This window comes from Myxine glutinosa, chromosome 6 (genome assembly GCF_964187855.1).
Source record: "Myxine glutinosa chromosome 6, kmMyxGlut1.1, whole genome shotgun sequence".
Taxonomy (NCBI): domain Eukaryota; kingdom Metazoa; phylum Chordata; class Myxini; order Myxiniformes; family Myxinidae; genus Myxine; species Myxine glutinosa.
This window is the reverse complement of record NC_136266.1, coordinates 67,675,451-67,697,353: the sequence shown is the minus strand read 5'-3', so window position 1 is coordinate 67,697,353 and position 21,903 is coordinate 67,675,451. Positions and strand designations below refer to the sequence as shown.

The 21,903-nt window shown below is 40.4% G+C and overlaps 1 protein-coding gene across 4 annotated transcripts in view; it reads right to left on the bottom strand.

Annotated features, from left to right (window-relative positions):
• The window catches only part of LOC137429920 (RNA-binding motif, single-stranded-interacting protein 1), a 508,487-nt gene that overhangs the window by 125,280 nt on the left and 361,304 nt on the right, over positions 1–21,903 (bottom strand). For all 4 annotated transcript variants that reach the window (XM_078779968.1, XM_068120301.2, XM_068120302.2 and 1 more), the window contains exon 4: positions 18,468–18,559. In XM_078779968.1, coding sequence (XP_078636094.1) covers positions 18,468–18,559 — 92 coding nt within the window. The remainder of the gene's footprint in view (positions 1–18,467; positions 18,560–21,903) is intronic.

The window sequence follows — 21,903 nt, the reverse complement described above, 5'->3', positions numbered from 1 at the left end:
TGAGCTTTGTACACCATAAATAAAACGGACAAAGGGTTTGATACCTTGTAAAGGCAATGCTTGTTCCGAGAGTTCAGGCTGGAACATACTCAAAGTAGTCAGATGTCTGACTTTGGCGCATGATTCCTCAAAGCATTGGAACAGTATGCCAAGAATGCAAAAAGGACAGATCAATGGACAGGAGAGCTCAACACTCTAGGGAATGCATTTTTCATGGACGATACCATCTTTAAGGACTTGAAGGAAGATCTTCATCTCACCTTACAAGGGTGAAGGGATAGGTGATGTCTTTAAGGGAGATAACTGGTCGAAGACTAGTCCAGTTTGCCCTGTTGAACTGCTAGACATGGTAACTCAATTCAGTTGGAAATATAATGGAGTTACCCTTACTTGTTGAAGTCCTACGGACAAAGCAGGACAAATCTTTTTGAAGCACAATTATTGAAATAATGCAAGCATGGGTCCTTACTTGTCGCCAGGTTCTGATTGCCAAGGGTAGGCTTTAGCACGTTCACGGGTTGTCTCGAGAAATATCCCTTCTAAACACATGCACATTTACAAAGTATTACCAAACAATTACCTAGTTCAGGAATAAATGCACATTTCAAGGCCGTGCTTCTGGCAGATAAGAGACATTGCTAAGCTTGGGCCCTTCTTCAGGGAGGTTATTTTATTGTTCAGGACAAAACCGATGCCACATGACAAGCTGGCAGCCATGCGTTCATTAAACACAAATATAATGAATGCTGTTGCTAACCCAAGTTTTTCACCAAATACCCAAATATTTCGCTTATGGAGGTTACGTCTTGATCTCAAGACCACGGGTTGGTGTTGCAGCTTAACAAATTTTGTTTTTGGGTTGTCCGTCCGTCTGTCCATCGGTGATAGGTTTTCATTGACGTAACAACTTAAGAACGGCTGAAGGGATCTTAGTCAAACTTGGTGCAGGTACGTATAATGAGGTAAAGATGAACTGACTATATTTTGGGGTCACGAGGTCAAAGGCCAAAGATCAGAGGTCATGTTAGGTAAAAATCCTGTTACCGCAATAACTCGTCTCTCTTGTTTTTCCTACCATTCCTCGGATAAAGGACATTCACGCCACAGTTATTCATACTTTATTTCAGTTCTCTTACTATTTCCCTTCATTTAAAAGCTCTGATATTCCTTGCACTTAATATGCAGAACTTTCATGAGTGGATCATATTTCAAAACCTTTTTTTGCATGTCTCTACCTTGGTGTTCTTTGTTCGGTCACGTATTTTGTCAATTCTGATAAGCCTCACTCTGTACAAGGCATTGGAAATGTGCTTCCACTCTTCTGACTCGAGCACCCAATAATCATTACTCACCACTGAAGCTTATTGAGGCCTAAAGAACGAGAAATTATTGCAGTTTAGTGGTTCTGGGAGGCATGGATGTGGGGAAGAGGCCATCGGCCGTGGGAGAGAGGCTCCACTGGCTGACTTTTGTTTACTGATTTTTTGCTTCACAGTTTTGTCTTTTTATGGTGAAGCCCAAAGTGCAATGCCGTCTCTGGAACAACATTTGCCTGTCTGTATGTATGTATGTATGTATGTATGTATGTATGTATGTATGTGTGTGTGTGTATGTATGTATGTATGTATGTATGTATGTATGTATGTATGTATGTATGTATGTGTGTGTATGTATGTATGTATGTATGTATGTATGTATGTATGTATGTATGTGTGTATGTATGTATGTATGTGTGTGTGTGTATGTATGTATGTATGTATGTATGTATGTATGTATGTATGTGTGTGTGTGTATGTATGTATGTATGTATGTATGTATGTATGTATGTATGTATGTATGTATGTATGTATGTGTTTGTGTGTGTGTGTGTGTGTGTGTGTATGTATGTATGTGTGTATGTATGTATGTATGTATGTATGTATGTGTGTATGTATGTATGTATGTATGTGTGTATGTATGTATGTATGTGTGTATGTATGTATGTATGTATGTATGTATGTGTGTATGTATGTATGTATGTATGTATGTGTGTATGTATGTATGTGTGTATGTATGTATGTATGTATGGATGGATGGATGTATGTGTGTATGTATGTATGTATGTATGTATGTATGTATGTATGTATGTATGTATGTATGTCACTTCCGCTGGCATTTTGTGGGTTTATTCCATTTAAAATTTATTTTCTCTGCAACCGTTGGTCCGATTGACACAATTTTCACCAAAGGAGCGCCCCCTCCTGTATAATTTTTAAAATAATAATTATGACGTCATAGGTCACGTGGTACAGGCGCCATCTTGGAAAAAATCGAAAAACTTTGTACCTAAATATCTCCAAAACCGCTCCATGGAAAAATAATTGAAAGGTGGCTCATTGTAAATAGTGTAGCAGCATAGCAAACCTGTTGTGCATTTTGTGCTACAAGCACCAAATTTGGCACAAATGTACATTAATATGTTGCGAACATTTTCAGATATTGGGCCACTTGAAATTCCGTAATTTTTTTTTTCAAATTTTTTCAAATTTCGTAATTTCAAATTTTTCGGGTGACACCGTCACAATTTCGGTCTTCGAGGCCGGCCGATATAGTGGGGCGGCTTAGCCCAAATATTCAAAAGAATTGTGCATTTTGTGATACAAGCACCAAATTTGGCACAAATGTACATTAATATGTTGCGAACATTGTGTGGTCAGCAATGAAGACGAGAGTCTGAATTACATGTATGCAAAAGACCTTGTGAACCAGTGAAGCAAATACACGGGTAAGCATGAATTAAATCTAGGGCATGATATAATTTCCATGATGTTTACCTCTACACTCAATGGTGGAAGGAGGTAATGTTTTGATCCCAGCTTGTCTGTATGTCTGTTTGTCTGTTAGTCCACAAAATTCCAGACAAAGCTTGTAGTAGTGGTAGTTGTAGTGGTAGTGGTGATAACAGAAATTGTTATATAGAACTGAACTTATATTATTATTATATGCAGAAAATAACTTCATTTCTATATGCCCTGCAGTGGACAGGTTAATTGGTTTATGCACTGAAGGGGTCACCCTGGTGTGCACTGCTGTGTTCTGCCTCACTGAGTTGTTCAGGTATGATGTACTCAGCACAAGCTTCCGGTCGGCCCGGAGGTGGGGGTGCGGGGCCTGTCACGGAACGTCAAAACAAACGGCCTGCCGGGGCCGCCCAAAAGTCGGGCGTGAGGGGCGCGTCCACTAATGGAACGCCTCTCGCTTCCCAGATCGAGGTCCACGTGGTCAGGAGAACCTCGTCCCTTCCGGTCACACTTTGCCTATCGGCCGGCCTCGAAGACCGAAATTGTGACGGTGTCACCCGAAAAATTTGAAATTACGAAATTTGAAAAAATTTGAAAAAAATAATTACGGACTTTCAAGTGGCCCAATATCTGAAAATGTTCGCAACATATTAATGTACATTTGTGCCAAATTTGGTGCTTGTATCACAAAATGCACAATTCTTTTGAATATTTGGGCTAAGCCGCCCCACTAAAAGTAATTCCCATGCGGAGTAACATACGTTAATGATGATGTCATAGGTGGCTTCATTATGACATTACAAATCGACAAGTGAACACTTGACCCGATCAGTATGAAATTTATTGACCGTGATCTAGGGATAAATTGGTTCAAAAAAAAAAATTGATGATGTCACCGGTCACGTGGTTTGGCAGCCATATTTTTATGGAGTAGCCCATAGGGCAATGCCATCAGGAATAATGCTTATCTGTCCGTCTAGTGCATGTATGTATGTCCTTCACAAACGTCCACCAATCAGAGCTGAGGATCTGGTCACATGACAGGGGGGTAGCAGATCCTCCACTCAGCAGATCCAAGCCCAGCTACGCCATTGTTAGACTATCGGTCTTGTTTTCTGTAATCATGTCTTTGAATCAGTATGCAAAACTTCATCTCCAGCCCACCATTAAAGTCCTGAAGAAATATATCAGTGAGTGAGTGAGTGAAGGCTTATAAATAGCTTTTATTATAAGCCTGCCACTCATGCAGCGAGAGATGGGGTTTTGTAATCACTTCTCTTTGTCTGTCTGTTTGTCTGTCCGGGCCGTAAACTTTAGTACTTGCAAAATCAAAGATTTTTCAAGTATATTGGTTGGTTGCGTTTGTGGTTCTGTCTGTCTGTCTGCTTGTCTGTATGTCTGTTTGTTTGTTTGTCACCGGCCTACAGGTCGCAATTCTAAACCGATCGTCTAGAAACTTCACCAAGTTTTATAGGTCGTCTCAATTGAGAAGCCTATTGTTTTTGCGGTCAAAAGGTCAAAAGGTCAACATAGGCCAAAGGTCACCAACTTTGCGAAATTTCTAAAATCCTCAATTTTTATCCGATTGACTTGAAATTTGAAGAGGACTTGCATATCTGGTCACTGAATTCAACCACCAAGTATATTTGAGGTCAACATAGGCCAAAAGGTCAACATAGGCCAAATTTCTAAAATCCTCAATTTTCATCCGATTGACTTGAAATTTGAAGAAAACTTGCATATCTGGTCACTGAATTCAACCAACAAGTATTTTTGAGGTCAACATAGGCCAAAAGGTCAACATAGGCCAAAAGGTCAACATAGGCCAAAAGATCAACATAGGCCAAATTTCTAAAATCCTCAATTTTCATCCAATTGACTTAAAATTTGAAGATAACTTGCATATCTGATCACTGAATTTAACCACAAATTATATTTTAGGTGAACATAGGCCAAAAGATCAACATAGGCCGAATTTCTAAAATCACCAATTTTCATTTGATTGACTTGAAATTCTAAGAGGATTTACATATATGGTCACTGAATTCAACCACCAACTATTTTTGAGGTCAACATAGGCCAAAAGGTCAACATAGGCCAAGTTTTTAAAATCCTCAATTTTCATCCGATTGACTTGGAAATTGAACAGCATTTGCACATTGAGTCACTAAATAGGGAAACTAACTATTTTTTGAGGTCAAAAGGTCAAAGGTCAACTCAAGATCAACCTTACAAAATCATAATTTTTCATCTGAGAAATCGTCACTTTTCTTCCTGTTGACCCGAGCTTTGATCAAGATTGTCAATTTTAATCTTGATGAAATGGACAATTTGCTGTATCAATGGAATTTTTTTTTTCTTGGGGGGGGGGGGGGGTGTATTTTGCAAGTATCGTGCTCCACATGACGTCTTCTTGTATTACCATTTGTGCTTTTGCCATCACATTTTCAGCAAAGTTTAATTAATAACTTTATCAAAAGGTGAAAGGTCAGCATCACCTAAAATCATCAATTTTCATCCAATTGATCTGAAATTTCAAATTGGCATTTGAGTTTTGTCATCAAAACTCTAACAAAATTTTATTATGAGAATATGGAGAAAGAAAATTTTATAATTTGGTCAAAGGTCAAAGGTCAGCATCACAAAAAATCATAAATTTTTATCCAATTGACCTGAAATTTCAAATTACCATTTGAGCTTTGCAATCAAATTTTCAACAAAGTTTTATTATGAGAATATGGAGAAAGAAAATTTTATAATCTGGTCAAAAGGTCAAAGGTCAGCATCACATAAAATCATCAATTTTCATCCAATTGACCTGAAATTTAAAGAATCTCATATTGGGTCACTGAATTGGTTCACCAATCAAAAGCTAGAAGCTGATTGTTGTTGTTGTTGTTTTTAGATCAAAAGGTCAAAGGTCAAAGTTGCATAAAATCATCAATTTTCATCCAATTGACCTGAAATTTCAAATTACCATTTGAGCTTTGTCATCAAATTTTCAGCAAAGCTTTATTATGAGAATATGGAGAAAGAAAAATTTATAATTTGGTCAAAAGGTCAAATGTCAGCATCACATAAAATCATCAATTTTCATCCAATTGACCTGAACTTTAAAGCATCTCATATTGGGTCACTGAATTGGTTCACCAATCAAAAGCTAGAAGCTGATTGTTGTTGTTGTTTTTTTTTATCAAAAGGGCAAAGGTCAAGGTTGCATAAAATCATCAATTTTCATCCGATTGATCTGAATTTTTAAGAATTTGCATATTGGGTCACTGAATTGGTTCACCAATCAAAAGCTAGAAGCTGATTGTTTTTTTGTTTTTTTTAGATCAAAAGGGCAAAGGTCAAGGTTGCATAAAATCATCAATTTTCATCCGATTGATCTGAATTTTTAAGAATTTGCATATTGGGTCACTGAATTGGTTCACAAATCAAAAGCGAGAAGGCAATTTTTAAATTTAGATCAAAAGCTGAAAGGTCAAGGCTGCATAAAATCGCAAATTTTCATTTTGTATTTCTTAAAAACTCTTTTCGTCATGTTTAGCATATGGTAGAAGAAGAATACGTGTGAATACAAAATGGACACATATATACACTTGTTTAAACAGTAACATTAAAGAATTTAAGTGGTATGAAACTTTTGATATAATGGCTTTAGCAAAAGTGGGAAAAACTCAATATTTTAAAATCACGTTTCAAACGTTTCCGAATGATCAGATGACAGTATATTGATAGTATCAAGGAGTATCATACTATCAATAGTATATAATTGATATTCCGTTTTTTTTTTTTGTATATTGATAGTATCAAGCAATTGATTGATGGCAATTTGCGGTTGGAGGATACAATTGGGTGTACCAATAAAAACTTAGGTTCCTGCATTTCAGGCATTACAAAATATTTCTCTTTGTTTTGCATCAATCACCAGAGATAGCCATTCGTTTACTCCCGAAGGAGACAAAAACCCAAAAATTGGATGGAAATAGTCAGGTTGTTTCGCCCAATGATCCTCATTAAATGAAAATATTTACAACACCACCACATATTCTTCAGGTAATTGCCTTCTGACTTGGCATAAAGCGGAAGTAAACACACAAAGGGCTCACAGAAAATGTTTCTTCGAAGGCAGCTCGCTGTAAGCTTGTACAATTTTCAGGACTAACAGGAAAATATAGACAGGACAGAGTGCCGTAAAGCAGCGGTAAGATGGAAACGAATGCTGAGCCTTGCTTGGAAATGAGATATCTAATAGCTTGGCTCTTTCTTCAACAACGAGGGCCCTTGAGCAGAGACAAACCGGCGGAAATGACAAAGAGCAGCGCGCAGGGGTCTTGTGGCTAAGCCCAGCTGCAGAACGCACGCGTCTTTGTGGTCCAGGGATCCAGCTGACATTTTCTGGCCCGAGAGAATCATAGGCAGGCGATGGCATGGGAAGTAAAGAGGTTAATTGTTCTGTGAGGGTGGCAAGACTCGCCCTTGTCCCCAGGAAACCCTGAGTGGATTGCTGGAATATTTTGTAACCGTGGAATCTTGTTAAGGCCCAACAGCATTCTTGGCTGGCTTACTGACGGACGCATATTTGCACACTCTCGGATCGTCAACCCGATCCCTCGTACTCTCGTACTCTCGTACTTCGTTTCCCCTCCCTCCTCTCTCTCTCTCTCTGGATCTTCTGCCTGACTTTACCTACAGACAAAACATGTTTTCAACGAAACCATCCTGGCTACATAAATTGAGGTAGCCATTCCCTCACATACCTCGGAAAACACAAAGTCTTTTCATTAAATTGTATTCATGGGAGCATGTCTGACTTGTGTGAACTTGTATGTTTTTCCTGGTCATATTGAATGAATCAATAAATCCATGCCCTGTATCTCTTCAATTAGACCGATTGTAATAGCAGAATAATAAAATAATTCTTCGATTCTCGAGTTAAGGAAGTTTTAACAGCTAAGAGCTGCATAAACACAAAAAGGAAACTTGAGTGATCGCCTTTCATGAACACAAGACAAACGTTTCCATGTGCATGATTCTGCTCCAGCCTCAGCCAACACAACTTGGACCCCTGAGTGGAATTCTCAGTCAAACATAACATTTTGTGCTTTGCCTTACACACGTGGTTAGTATTGCTTTTGTGAAGTTTTTCTTGGGTAAAAAGCACCAACTTTGGCTAAACTGTTTACCAATACTTGCTGAGTGACAATGAAAAGAATGCTGCAAGGAAAGCTTGGGGCCTAACTGTGTGTGTGTGTGTTTGTGTGTGTGTGTGTGTGTGTGTTTGTATGTATATATATATATATATATATACAGTCACGTGAAAAAGTAAGTACACCCCATGTAAAGTTTTGACTTTTTCAACATATTTCAACATACAGCTATTTGATCTTCATTTCAACAATATTGACAGATAAAGGTGATATAATACAACAAATATCATGAAATATTTACATTTTGTAGTCCATTGTATAATTTAAATAAACATCAATGCAAATTTCGCATGTGGAAAAAGTAAGTTTCAGTAAGTAAAAAATTTATACATATTTACATTGCCTTCAGAAAGTATTCACACCCCTTGACTTTTTTCACATTTTGTTGTGTTGGAGCCTGAATTTAAAATGGATTAAATTGAGACTTTTTGTCACTGATCTACGCATTATACCCCATAATGTCAAAGTGGAATTTTTTTTGAAATTCCGACAAAATAATGAAATATACAGCATGCTTATACACAGGTATACTGTATGTACATATAAACTTACTTTGGAGGGGATATTAAGCCGACCATCCTGTTTTCAGAGTGTACATTCAAGATACTACGTTACATAAAAGTAAAAGTGTTTATGTCAACATCTTCATCAAACCTCAAAATTCCCTGATTGGACCATATCTGGATGACTAACCTGCCTCACTGGGACCAATCCTGGGCTGCATGTGCTGCATTATGAACGATAAGGCTCCAATATATTTGGGATTCAGTGAAATAATGATAAATACAACACTCTGAAAATGACCTGCTGACCTGAACAAACCTGACCTGTTCAATGAAGGACTAACCTTGATAGTGAAGGCTAATGTTGATCCGTGTCGGTGGGCAGGTAGAACAATGGATCGAATCGACAGGACATTGATCAAGGTACCCTAATCGTGGTAGGAAGCAAGGTGAGCTGACGTTTCTGGCATTAACCCCGTTAACCCCCTCGTGGTCTTTTGCTCCGACGAAGGCTTAACACCTGAAACGTCAGCCTCTCCTTGCTTCCCAAGGTGGTTAGGATACCTAAACCAATATCCTGTCAATTTCATCAACTATTCCGTGTTCGTCTTTGCTGTAGCGAGAAGCAGTACCAGCGTTTCAAGGGGCAACCTCTTGGGTTATTTTATCACTGTAGAAAAAAAACGCTAAAGATGAAATAATTGCATTAATCATGAGAGTACAGTTGCAGGTTTGGTGTTGAAAATCCATCGTGAAAACGGTTAGGCTTCAAACCCGCTTGTATCCTCCCTCTGGGTTTCAGTACAAAGGGCTCTTACATAGCGGAGAGTCGTTTGCACAGGTAGTTTATCACTTTGGATCAGTCGGCGTCACAGTTTTACAGTCGGCTGGCACTGGCTTCGCAGAACTGCGGCATGAAGTAACACAAATCCTACGGTCAAAATGGAGGCTTTCCCAGCCTGACAGCTGAACAACTTTACAACGAAGAGAATTGTTTCAGCTGTTCAGCAAAACGGTGATGCACACAATGTCGCCTTTCAACTGCCTCTGGTTCGATGGGCCCTCGACATTCCTCGCGGATGATCCTCGGAACTTTGCGTAGGACGAGGGAGAAGGCTCAACCAAAAAGGAAGAAAAATAAAGGAGACTGCAAAAATAGCGACTAAAATAGCGGTTCTCTCCACGTTCACTTTGCCAGCACCTGAAGTCAGCAAATTTATAACGAGCTTACAGGTGACAGCAGCAGCGCGTTCCCATGGCGCGTGCCTCTCTTCGTATGGAATACGACCGAGCCAGCAGTTCAGCAACTCCGACCTAAAATCGGTGCTGATGATATCACAATGATGGCGCTTCATTAGTAGGAACTTTGAAAACTAAAAGGAAGCAATTAAAATTTTCAATTAAATCAATTAATTGAAAAAAATTAATTCCTTTCATTTAAAAGCATTTTTTTTTATTTATCAAGTGGTTTTTCCAGATTTCAATGTAATTTTCTGAGCTCTATTCTCACCTTACGTACCTGTGATGAGGATGAAACTGAGCAGAAAAGCTTCCCTTAGGATTTGCACACAACTTGCGTATGTCGAACTCCTAATGTCGTCTGAAGATTAATTAGCTCATCGTGCTCGCTTTGCCAGAAACTTTCCCGTATATTTTGAAACTTTTCCCCTTCCAATTTGTACCCAGGTCTCGTTCAGTTTGGCTTTAAGAAGTACGTTTGTGACCTATATAACTCAAATGTACCATTAGATATCAATTTCATCCCAGTAATCTCCATTGCTCATCATTAATGGCAGAGATTTGTTCAACCAACTTCAGGAAACATTCCCTATCAATTTAATACAATGGTATGTTAATATTGTAGGGGGCAATGACGTCTTGACTTTTTGTTCTTTTGAAAAAAAATGATCTCCGCAATGGTATCAAGAGACAAAATTACAATATATTATTTATTTACACAAGTATCTATAATATTGAGCATCATTGAGGTCATATTCATCAACTCTATCCTGCAAATCATCCCTTGATGAGACGTTGATGCAAAGTTGTAAATAAAAGGGAATTACCCCAAGAAAGAAAGAAAAACTAGAGCAATGCGACTGTGTCACCAATATGCCTCCGCATAGTCCCACAACGGGTAGATGCCCTCATTCACTGTCCTAAAAATAAACAACTTTGATTTAAATCCCTTTGGCTGTTTTGAAGAATCATATTTTCACCAGCCATGACAGGTTTGACATCGATCGGTGAAGCGGTTTCAGAGAAGGGATTTTTTAAATCATCGGCTTTCAAGCTAACATGACTGCCAAACCACGTGACATATTACATCAAAAATGTACACTCTGCATATGTATGGGTAGGGGATCATGTTTATGAAGCTTCATGTCGATCGAATAAGGTTCCTTTTTCTATCCAAGATGGCTGCCAAACAAATGTGACGAATGACGTTTTTGTGATCATCTTTTAATCGCCATGCTTTGACAATGACACATGTAAAGTTTTGAGTCGATCGATTCGGTGGTTTGGGGGAAGATGTTTATTTTAAGGTTTTAGGTTAAATCCAATATGGCTGCCAAACCATGTGACCTATGATGTCATAAATTTAATATTTCAATACAAATGTGTCATAGATCATATGCATACAATTTCAGATTTTTAGGATGAGGAATTCGATTAAAACATTTTTGGCTGGTATACCACTTCACAGATGATGTCATCATTATCATGCTTTTGTTCCACATTGGGAGTACTTGACAATGTGGCAAGTTTCAAATTTTTCCATTCAGCAGTTTCCGAGAATTTTTTTTCTTTATTTATTTGCGTTTAATCCAAGATGGCTGCCATACCACATGACCTATGACATCACAATTATCATAAAAAAATTCTGCGTGGGTGTCACTCCCACCCTGAAAGTTTCGTCTCAATCGGACATGTGGTTGCTGAGAAAAACGAGGATCAAGGTCAACTTTTGCATTGAGGTGACAATTTTGGGTTCTATGCTTGAACTTTCTCATACTCGAGTACAGTTAAACACATTATATATACCACCTTTAGATGTACAGTTAAATGTACAGAATGGAACACAGTACAGTTAAACACATTATGTCATAAAAACAGAAACTTTGGGCAAGTGTGATCACATGACCATGGAGTACATATATTTCTTCAAAGTGGATTTTAAAGTTGATTTTTTGAAGTAAATTGCCCTTTGGATCCGAAGAAGGCCGTTCACATGAAACGTGTGAACTACCTGGTCAATCTGGTAAGAATGCAGAAGCTGTTGCCCAGGTAGCAACAATACTCGGGGATAGCAAGCGGTGTAACCTGGTGTCAAGGCACCTCCAAGAAGACTTGACCACTTGATAGTCGTAGTCGACGCAGGAATTTGTAATTGTTTCAGTCTGCCGGTGATAACTCACCTACTCGTCACGAAAGACACCATGAGATCTGTATATTATCCAACTAATGCCGCCAGATAGAATGCTCGTTTAACGTTCGTGCAAGGGACGACACACACATTGGGTCGAGATTTATACCCAATCTATACAGCTCAGAGGGAAGAGTGCATACCTCTCGGCTATCCTACCAGCCCGGATTAGCCTTATGGATTTAAAAAAGCACAGCATCACATCTTGAGTGAGTTGATTTTGTATGACTCCAGGCAACGGTTTCCTGCACTGTTTCTTTATTTATCTTTCTAATTCGGAAGGGTTTGTGGCCTTATCAGAGGCAACATTTTAGTGCCAATCCTAAGTTTCCCCATGGACGATTTACTAGAGTGGAACAAAGGTGGATGTCGCCGAAACTCCAAAATTGACATTTAACAGTTCTTGGGCCTAAGTAGAGGTTCCAAACCCGGATCTACCTCTGCTTCCAACCTGAGTTTTTTAGTGGTGACCCAAGGCCAGCAGATGCACTTCACGCACTTCAGCCTTGCTCCGGTGCACCTACTCCGACCCGAGGTCGAGCCCGCATTCCGATAAACTGCGAATGGTACTCCCGCCCGGAGGGAGTAAACCTGCATTGTGTGCACTGGCACCTCATACACATTAAATCAGAAGGGGTAGGCAGTTTACCTCATCTCCCAAGGTCATTAATGAGCGAGCTGGACCTTTAGAGAAAATTCCACGACAACTCGCTACCTCACACCATCAGAGACTCCTCCTCACTCACCACATTCAAAACATCACTCAAGACCCACCTGTTCAACACTGCATTCAACATTTAACCCACAGCATCTAACCCCTGACTATCTCCTCTCCTTCTCCCTCCTTTGTGCTTTGATTATTTCCCTATTGATTCTTCTTTTTTTGCAATTGTCTTTATGTTTTGCTATGCGTTATGTTTTGCACTCTGTCAAAGCGTCTTTGGGCTTCCTGAAAAGCGCTATATAAAAAAAATGCATTATTATTATTATTATTAACAATATAATTATCCTGAAACCAGCTGGATTTCCTGAATGCTCGAATCCAACATCCTTAATACTGCTGCTTACAGCTGTATTCGAACCAGCAACCTCTGGGATGCCTGCACAATGTCCTCACCACAAGACAACCGCCACATCCATGAACTTGAGCGGCACTCGGTAGAGCGTATACCGCCGCCAGTCCGAACAGTTTATGTTTTGAATCCCACTGATAGGCCGGATCTGGATTCGGACCTGAACCAAAATCGAATCGGCTTGTTCTTGTCACTAACCAACTCGTCCACCAAGTTTAGTCATAACTCGTCCATAACTTTTTAAAATATCATGTTATATATTGTTACATTTATGGACGTAGACAATGGAATATAGTAGGCCATGTAGGATTATATAGTATAGTATGCTCCGAATGTCACGATGAAGAAGAATAACCCCCATGTACCATAAGTAGGGAATCCGTTAGACCTGATGTCACGTAAGTGTATAATTATCCCCATGACGAGGGGTGGGGTTATGTTAATTAGTTCTGGATTTATGGTAAATTCCCTGTATGTAAATCGCCTCTGTACTTTTCCCTTTGCTCCTTATAACAATGCACTACACACACATAGCCAAGGCAAGCAATCGGCATAAATTATAACATTAAATACAAACAACCGGAACAGGGCATTGAACAATAACGCTGGTGCTGCCAGCCGCCACATCGCAACATTAAGCAGGCAGGTCCATGAGGCCAAGCTCTGAAGAGCAGTGATTGGTCCGGTACGATAGAGCGATGAGATGGGCCTCACTGTACTGATACTGATGATACTGATACTGATGCGCAACGTCGTCGGATGACGTAAGAGCCCTTGGTACAAAAGACTTGGGTCCAGACATTTTCCCTCTCTCCAGGCTGGCCTCCATTACGAGCAGTTGTATATCCCTCTGGCTTCCTGGTATTCGTGGAAGGCAGATGCACTGGCGCATTTTGTCTTAGTGGTCTCTGGCTTTCATCGGTTCGATTGACCGCATTGTCCTTTCCTTGGCTCGTCGGTGCTGGCTGTGCGTTGTCTGGGTGCGCTGAAAGACGTCGATGCTCTATGAAGCGGACGACGAGGACGAGCGTGGCTGGAGTGAACGAACGGCACGCTATGGCCTGGTTCCCACACACGAACTGCGCGCCAAGGCGTGTTTTCCCGTGCAAGGATGCGGGGGCTGTGACGATTCCCGACGGGGGTCAAGAGCCGCTTAAAGCTGAGTACAAAAACAAACACGCATTGTTTTCCAGTTATTTTTCGCCTTGTGTTGTATACGAGTCTGTGGGAGGGTCCCTCGATTAGGAATTTTAGTTTACCATACATCCTTTTGTTACCGGCATTTCTTTCAAAAAAGCAGGTATTTTTGCATTATAATTCCGTGTCAGTTGAATTGATTATCGCAGGGGCGAAGACGTCCAGTGGGGTCCGTGAAGGTAAGAGCTTTGTTACCCTTCGCTGACCTCATTCCCCATGTGTATTCACACCACCGTTGGGTTTAACGCCTTGGAGTTAAAGCTCGATCGGCTATCCGTCCCAGGGGTGTTCACCCCGGGAACGTGACAATATCGCTTTTCGCCTGATCTATCAATGGTGAAGAGTCACGTAAGAATTAAATAATTATCGTATCCGAATCCAAATTCAAATCTCCACCAAAATCGAATTGATTATTCCTTGTCGCACACATAACTTGTCCACCAAGTTTCGTCCAAATCTGTCCACAACTTTTGAGATATCCTGCTATATATCGTTTTTGTCCCTATCTCCAAATGCTGAAGAATCACTTAAAAATTCTACTAGCTGGATCCGGATCTTCACCAAAATGTAATCATTTCGTCCTTGTCACATACACTACCTCTCTGCCAAATTTCATCCGAATCCGTCCACAACTTTTTGAGATATCTTGTTCACAAACAGACAAACAAAGACTGCAATTTCTGTGAAAAAGACAGACAGGGGTGAAAACATAACCTCCATCCACCTTTGGTGGCGGAGGTAATAGGTCACGGTTCAGGTGCTGCATTGAGAAGAACGGAGGCTAAACATTCTGACTAGTTATAAATGAAGCACAAGACACTTTGCGCATTCGACATGCTCAAGCATACAGTCACATGAAAAAGTAAGTACACCCCATGTAAAGTTTTGACTTTTTCAACATATTTCAACATACAGCTATTTGATCTTCATTTCAACAATATTGACAGATAAAGGTGATATAATATAACAAATATCATGAAATATTTACATTTTGTAGTCCATTGTATAATTTAAATAAACATAAATGCAAATTTCGCATGTAGAAAAAGTAAGTACACCCCTACATTTATCACTACTTTAAATACCTAAAATTAGAATCAGGTGCACCAGCTCAGGTGCAAATGATTAGAACATCGTTAGAGAGGATCTTGGAGGAACCTGTCTTATTTAAACCTCAGACATTTAGTTTGGTTTGCTCTTTGTTGTTGAAGTGTGCGGCGTCACCATGCCTAGATCAAAAGAGCTCTCTGAGGCCTTCAGAAAGAAGGTTATAGATGCTTACGAGTCTGGGAAGGGATTTAAGAAGATCTCCAAACAATTTGAAATCAATCATTCGACTGTCCGGAAAAACATCGACAAGTGGAGAAGATTCCAAACAACTGCCAAGTTGTTCAGGCCAGGCCGCCCCAGCAAGTTCAGCCCGAGAGCAGACCGCAAGATGCTGAAAGAAGTCTCTACGAACCCCAGAATGTCATCACGGGACCTCCAGGTAGCTCTTGCCACTGTTGATGTCAAAGTGCTCGAGTCTACCATGAGAAAGAGGCTGCACAAATTTAATCTACATGGGAGGTGTGCCAGGAGGAAACCTTTGCTGTCCACAAAGAACATCAGGGCAAGACTAAAGTTTGCCAATGACCACCTAAGCAAAGACCAGCACTTCTGGAACAATGTGCTCTGGACAGATGAGTCAAAGGTAGAGCTATTTGGCCACAGTACCAGAAGACATGTTTGGCGAAAACCAAAGACAGCATTTGACCACAAGAACCTGATACCAACTGTAAAGCATGGTGGTGGAAATATTATGGTTTGGGGCAGCTTTGCTGCATCAGGGCCTGGGCAGCTCACCATCATAGAATCCACTATGAATTCTTAATTGTACCAGAGGTTGCTTGAGGCTAATGTGAGGCCATCTGTCAGAAAGTTGAAGCTAAACCGAAGGTGGACCTTGCAACATGACAATGACCCTAAACATACCAGTAAATCCACCAAGGAATGGCTGAAAAGAAAGAAATGGAGGGTTCTGGAATGGCCAAGTCAAAGCCCGGATCTAAATCCCATCGAGATATTGTGGGGGGATTTGAAACGAGCTGTGCATGCAAGAAACCCCTCAAACATCGACAGCTGAAAGAATTCTGCATGGAGGAGTTGGGAAAAATTTCTCCCAGTTGATGTCAGAGACTGGTAGACAGTTGTAAGAAACGCCTACTTGAGGTTTTTTCTGCCAAAGGGGGCAATACCACCTATTGGAGCCAAGGGTGTACTTACTTTTTCCACATGCGAAATTTGCATTTATGTTTATTTAAATTATACAATGTACTACAAAATGTAAATGTTTCATGATATTTGTTATATTATATCGCCTTTATCTATCAATATTGTTGAAATGAAGATCAAAGAGCTGTATGTTGAAATATGTTGAAAAAGTCAAAATTTTACATGGGGTGTACTTACTTTTTCACGTGACTGTATGTGGTGGTGTGGTGGTTGTTGGTTGTTGTTGGTATTATTATTATTATTATTATTATAACAATCATGCACTAGTTTACATGGGTAAACCTTACCACAAAGATAAGTATTTTGTGATAATACATTTATGCCATCACCTGTTTTCTGAGAACGTTTTAAAGAAAACTTGTGAGTGACGGATCTTTTAAACAGCTCCATTTTCAGAATAATTAACACACCCTTTCAAACCCAAGAAAAAAATTCTGCTTCTCCAAATCATCCCTAACAGTGGATGATTAAATTGTAAGTGGTTTGAGATGTTTTCAGCCTAATCAGCATCATGAATGGCAATTTGGCAAAAAAAAGAAGAAACTAAGACCATGTGACAAAATGGAACTTTCTGCTACTAGGCTTCGTTTAGACCTTCCTTACAGTATGACCACAAGGAATGGTTTGTATTTGCAAAAATGAGACTACCTACTCTGTCTGTCGGACTTATGAGGAAAGGAGATGTATGAATACAATTAGTGTAAAATTGGTGGAATGGTTGACTTCCAAACCCCTCCGCTTTACTCCCTTCGAGTACATCATACTTTGGTGGCTCCAAAGACCTTCCTGTTGAAAATTTGCCAACAATGCAAGACAACATTTACCGCTACATTCACCAACAAATGGAAACCTTTCACTATAGTATTCGATAGCAGAGTGCTAAGACCGCGTGTGCAAGTCGAAAAGTGATGCGTTCCAAGGAAAATCACTCGAGCGACTGCACGGAGCGGAAAATAATCAAACTTTGTGAAAATGTTTTTTAAGCTTGGATTTTAGGACGGATGCCAAACTGGTTACTTTAAGCAATTCCGGAACATCAAAAGCAGCTCTAGAAGGCAAACAAAGTGTATAAAGACTCCAATTTCTGGGTGAATGTTCGGTCCCGTCTATGACGTCACAAAAGATTCATCCGATGACAATTTGTCTCTTCTGTACCACCTAAAATATACTGTTAGAATAGACTGCCTCGTATTGAATCATGACCGTTTGAAGTGCCGTAATGGCTGCCCATTTCCCTTGCCAGCCGATTTAACATCGTGATGTGCAGGGTATAATCACACGACACAATAAATGCCATACATCTTATGCCACAGTATGGGTTAGCTGCTGTTGTTATTACCTGGATTCCTTATGAAGGTACAATCAATGTACAGTAAAACTCTCAAGCCTAAAGCTTTGAATAACATTTCAGTATGTAGATGATGTGGGCATATTCACTCAAAGATTGAAAAGATTCCACAACAAGTGAAAAACAGTATGCACAATCACCTCTAAGCTCTATCTAGCCTGGGTTTGAATCCGGACGCAGCTATAAATTGTCATCCCAGTGTTTCACCGGCAGGGTAATGCATCAATGTGAGTACCGTCCCACGGATGGACATTGGAATGGGCATCCCGTCTGCCAGCGTTCGTTTGTAGGCTTTAAAGATCCGATAGTGTCGTTAATGAAGAGTAGGTGAGCTATCGCACCATGAACAAATTCCAAATTCCTGCCATAACCTACAGGAGGCACAGAATCAGCAGTAGAGCCGCACCCCCAGCACATGATGCTATTCGCAGCCACGTGCTGCATACGAATGACAGCGATGACCCCAAATTGAGTCGGTTTCCATGCAGGGTCAGATTTTGGCATATTAAAACAAACGTGTAAAGAAAGCAGGTGAATGGAGAAACTGGTACTCTGCGTGACATTTATGTTGGATAAAAGTCAGGAGCAGGACATTGTTTGCTTCAGAGTAGCAGATAAAGCACAAAGTAATCTTTCCAATTTCAAACTTTACCTTTGCCATCTGTGCCTGAACGCCGTTAGCTTTCAGGGCAGCGACAGCCTTTTGCGCTGCTGCGGGACTGTCAAAATCCACAAAGCCATAGCCTACAGTGTGGAACAAAGGGATAAGCACAAGAATAAAAAACCAATATTATGCCAACTGTATTAGCTTAAAATATAGCACAGTAAAAAAAAAGAAGAAAAAAAAAAACAATTAAATATAGAATACTAGCAAAGGTACCTGTCAATGATTGGAGTTCATAGATGTCTCACCTGAAATGAGCAATTTCCTTTGGAGTGTGTATTGGTAGAAACGGGAATTCAGTGTAAATATTCAGTGAGCAAATGTCGTAATGGGTGCAGCTGGTAACCTCAACAACCTCGTTCCATTCTATCAGCTAAGATTTCCAATCCATACTTGTTGTACCTCCGAAGTACAGCTCAGGAGTGCGGATGATATTATGAAAGCTCAGCTGGGAAACGGGTTTAGGCATGTTTTGGGCCTACAGCCTGATGGAAGATCACCAAAGTTCTTTCCATAACAACCGACAACCTCCAGGCACCTATCCCTCTCCACATCGTTTATTCAGCTCCGACCTTCCTCCTCGCTCTGTACTCCCCATAGCTATGCTTTCAGCAATTTCCCACAGCATTCCATTCTGGTTTCCCATTCGACAATCCATGTATCAGTAGTTTCACTTTCACGTTAAAACATCAGTTTCACTTTGAGATATCAGGTTAGATTCGTCATTGCAACTTGTGATGCGACGTGAATATTGCACAGAAATGGTTGGAAAAACCAATTTTGGGAGGAAATTTTTTCGAATTTTCTAAGGGGTCTAAAGTGTTTTTAGGGTCATAAAGGGAACTAAACTGTTTAAAGAATCAAGGCTCTTAAAAGGGCCAAATGGGGTCTAAAGGTGTCTAAGGATGAAAGAGCAAAGGGGTCAAAAGTGTTCAAATGGTCTTAAATTGTCCAGAGGGTCTTACCTAGTCCAAAGGGTCTTAAAAAGTCAATAGGTCTGAAAATGTCTCAAAAGGGTCAAAATGGGTATGAAAGGGTGTAAAGGGTGTAAAGGTCTCAGGGGTGTAAAAGGTCCAAGGGGTTTAAAGAGGTCTAAGGGGTGTACTGTAAATGGTCGAAGAGGTCTAAGGGGTGTAAAGGATCTGAGGAGTGTAAGCAGAATGAGTCTGCAATAATTAGCGCATTTGAAAGGTCACGTGACTCCTTATTTGTCGAACTTACTTTAATGGTAACGCCTTAATTAAGAGTTGTTTTTCACATATGATAACATATTTGATGATTGGAGCTCACCATCAAACGAATTATATCGATATCCGTGTTTAAATCCGATAAAAATTGGGCTTTTTATAAAGATTTGTATATGTGGATTGACCCTCGGAGATCATGGCGAACGGACATTTCGCTTTTATACAGTCGGCGCCAAAAATATTGGCATCCTTGCACTTTTTTCAAATAACTCACAATTTTCTCTACCAATAAGTTTAAATTGACAAAAATATTTGGTCTCCACATTCTTTATTTCACTGTTAATATTACAGAACCTTTGTTTTTGATTCAGAACTTAGAAAAACTTAGAACTTAGAAAATAAAAAGAAATGGCATTGACAAAATTATTGACACCCAAGACTTAATATTTGGTAGCACGGCCTTTGGACAAAATAACTGCAGTGAAGCACTTCCTATAGCCATAAATGAGCTTCCTGCACCTCTCTACTGGCAGTTTGGCCCACTCTTCTTGTGCAAACTGCTCCATTTCTCCCAGATTTGAAGGGTGCCTACTCCCAACTGCTGTTTTCAGATCTCCCCACAAGTGGTCAATGAGATTTAGTGCTGGACTCATTGCTGGCCACCTCAGAAAAGTCCAGCATTTTGTCTTGAACCATTCCTGGGAGCTTTTTTGAAATGTGCTTGGGGGTCATTGTCCTGCTGCAAGACCCATGACCTTTGACGAAGACCCAGCTTTCTGACACTGGGTTGAACATTGTGCTCCAAAATGCCTTGGTAATGTCATGATTTCATGATGCCGTGCACACATTCAAAGCACCCAGTGACAGAGGCAGCACAGCAACCCCAAAACATCACTGAACCTCCTCCATGTTTGACTGTAGGGAAGGTGATCTTTTCTTTGAAGGCTTCATTTTGTTTTCTGTAAACATAGAGATGATGTGCTTTACCTAAATGTTCTAATTTGGTCTCATATGTTCACACAAGGATTTTGGCTTGTTCAGGTGTGTTTTGGCAAACTCCAGTCGGGCTTTCTTATGTCTCTCTCAGCAGTGGTGTCCTCCTGGGTCTCCTACCATAGAACGTCATTTCATTGAGATGGCGACGGATGTATGCAAGTTGAAACTGTCGTACCTTGTATCTGAAGGTCAACTTGAATCTGTTTGGCAGTTGATCAAGGTGCTTTCTGTACCATTCCTTCGCTGCAATCTTCAATCAAGATTTCTCTTGCGGCCACATCCTGGGAGGTTTCCTACAGTGCCATGGGCCTTAAAATTCCTTATAGCATTGCATATAGTAGACACAGAAACATCAACGTCTCTGGAAATGGACCTGTAGCCTTGAGATTGTCCATGCTTGGCTACAATCCTGTGTCTGACCTCATCAAACAATTCACTGGTTTTCTTTCTTTTCTCCAAGCTCATTGCGGAACACACAGCAGGGGCGGATCCAGGAATTTCAAGACTGGGGGGGGGGGGGGGTGCATGAGACAAAAGTGCTGGGGGATGGGGGGTTAAGGGGGGGGTCTGTGGGTCCTCCTCCAGGAAATTTTTAAAAATTGATCGTCAGAAACGGCATTTCATGCGTTCTTGGAAGTTTCTACAGTTCCTTGTGTTCTTCCCTGGTCCAACAGTTCAACAGATTCGCGATGAATAATGGTCAGATGGAGGAACTGGTGAAACGACTTGCCCAGCTGTTCCTTCTGCTATAAGTTGATGAATTTTGTAGGTGTGTGTGTGTGTGTGTGTGTGTGTGGGTGGGTGTGTGTTTGTGTGTGTGTGTGTGCGGGGTGCATGCGTGTGGCATGTTTTTTGTGTAGTTCTACGGGAGCTTTCTGATATGGAATTTCTGATTTGTGTAGTTCTCGCGAAATGATTGTTATGATATCCTGAGTTAATTAGGCCAATTAACTACAAAGAATCCAGAAGAATTCCCATGTTTCTAAACGCACGCCATGTTAAGGTGTATAGAGCAGTTTAGTAAGTGCTGGGCAAAGCCCGGCACAGCCATGCGCCTTGGTTGTCAAGCTCAAGGCAGGGGGTTCTCCCCACAAAAGAGATCAGATAGGACAGCGGATTGTGAATTATTTTATTAATCGTAAATGATGCTATTTTGGAATAGACGGCGCTTTGTTTCTGAATGAAAATGTCACACACATCATGTGGGGATATGGTGAAGTCATGGTGTATGTTCATGAGGG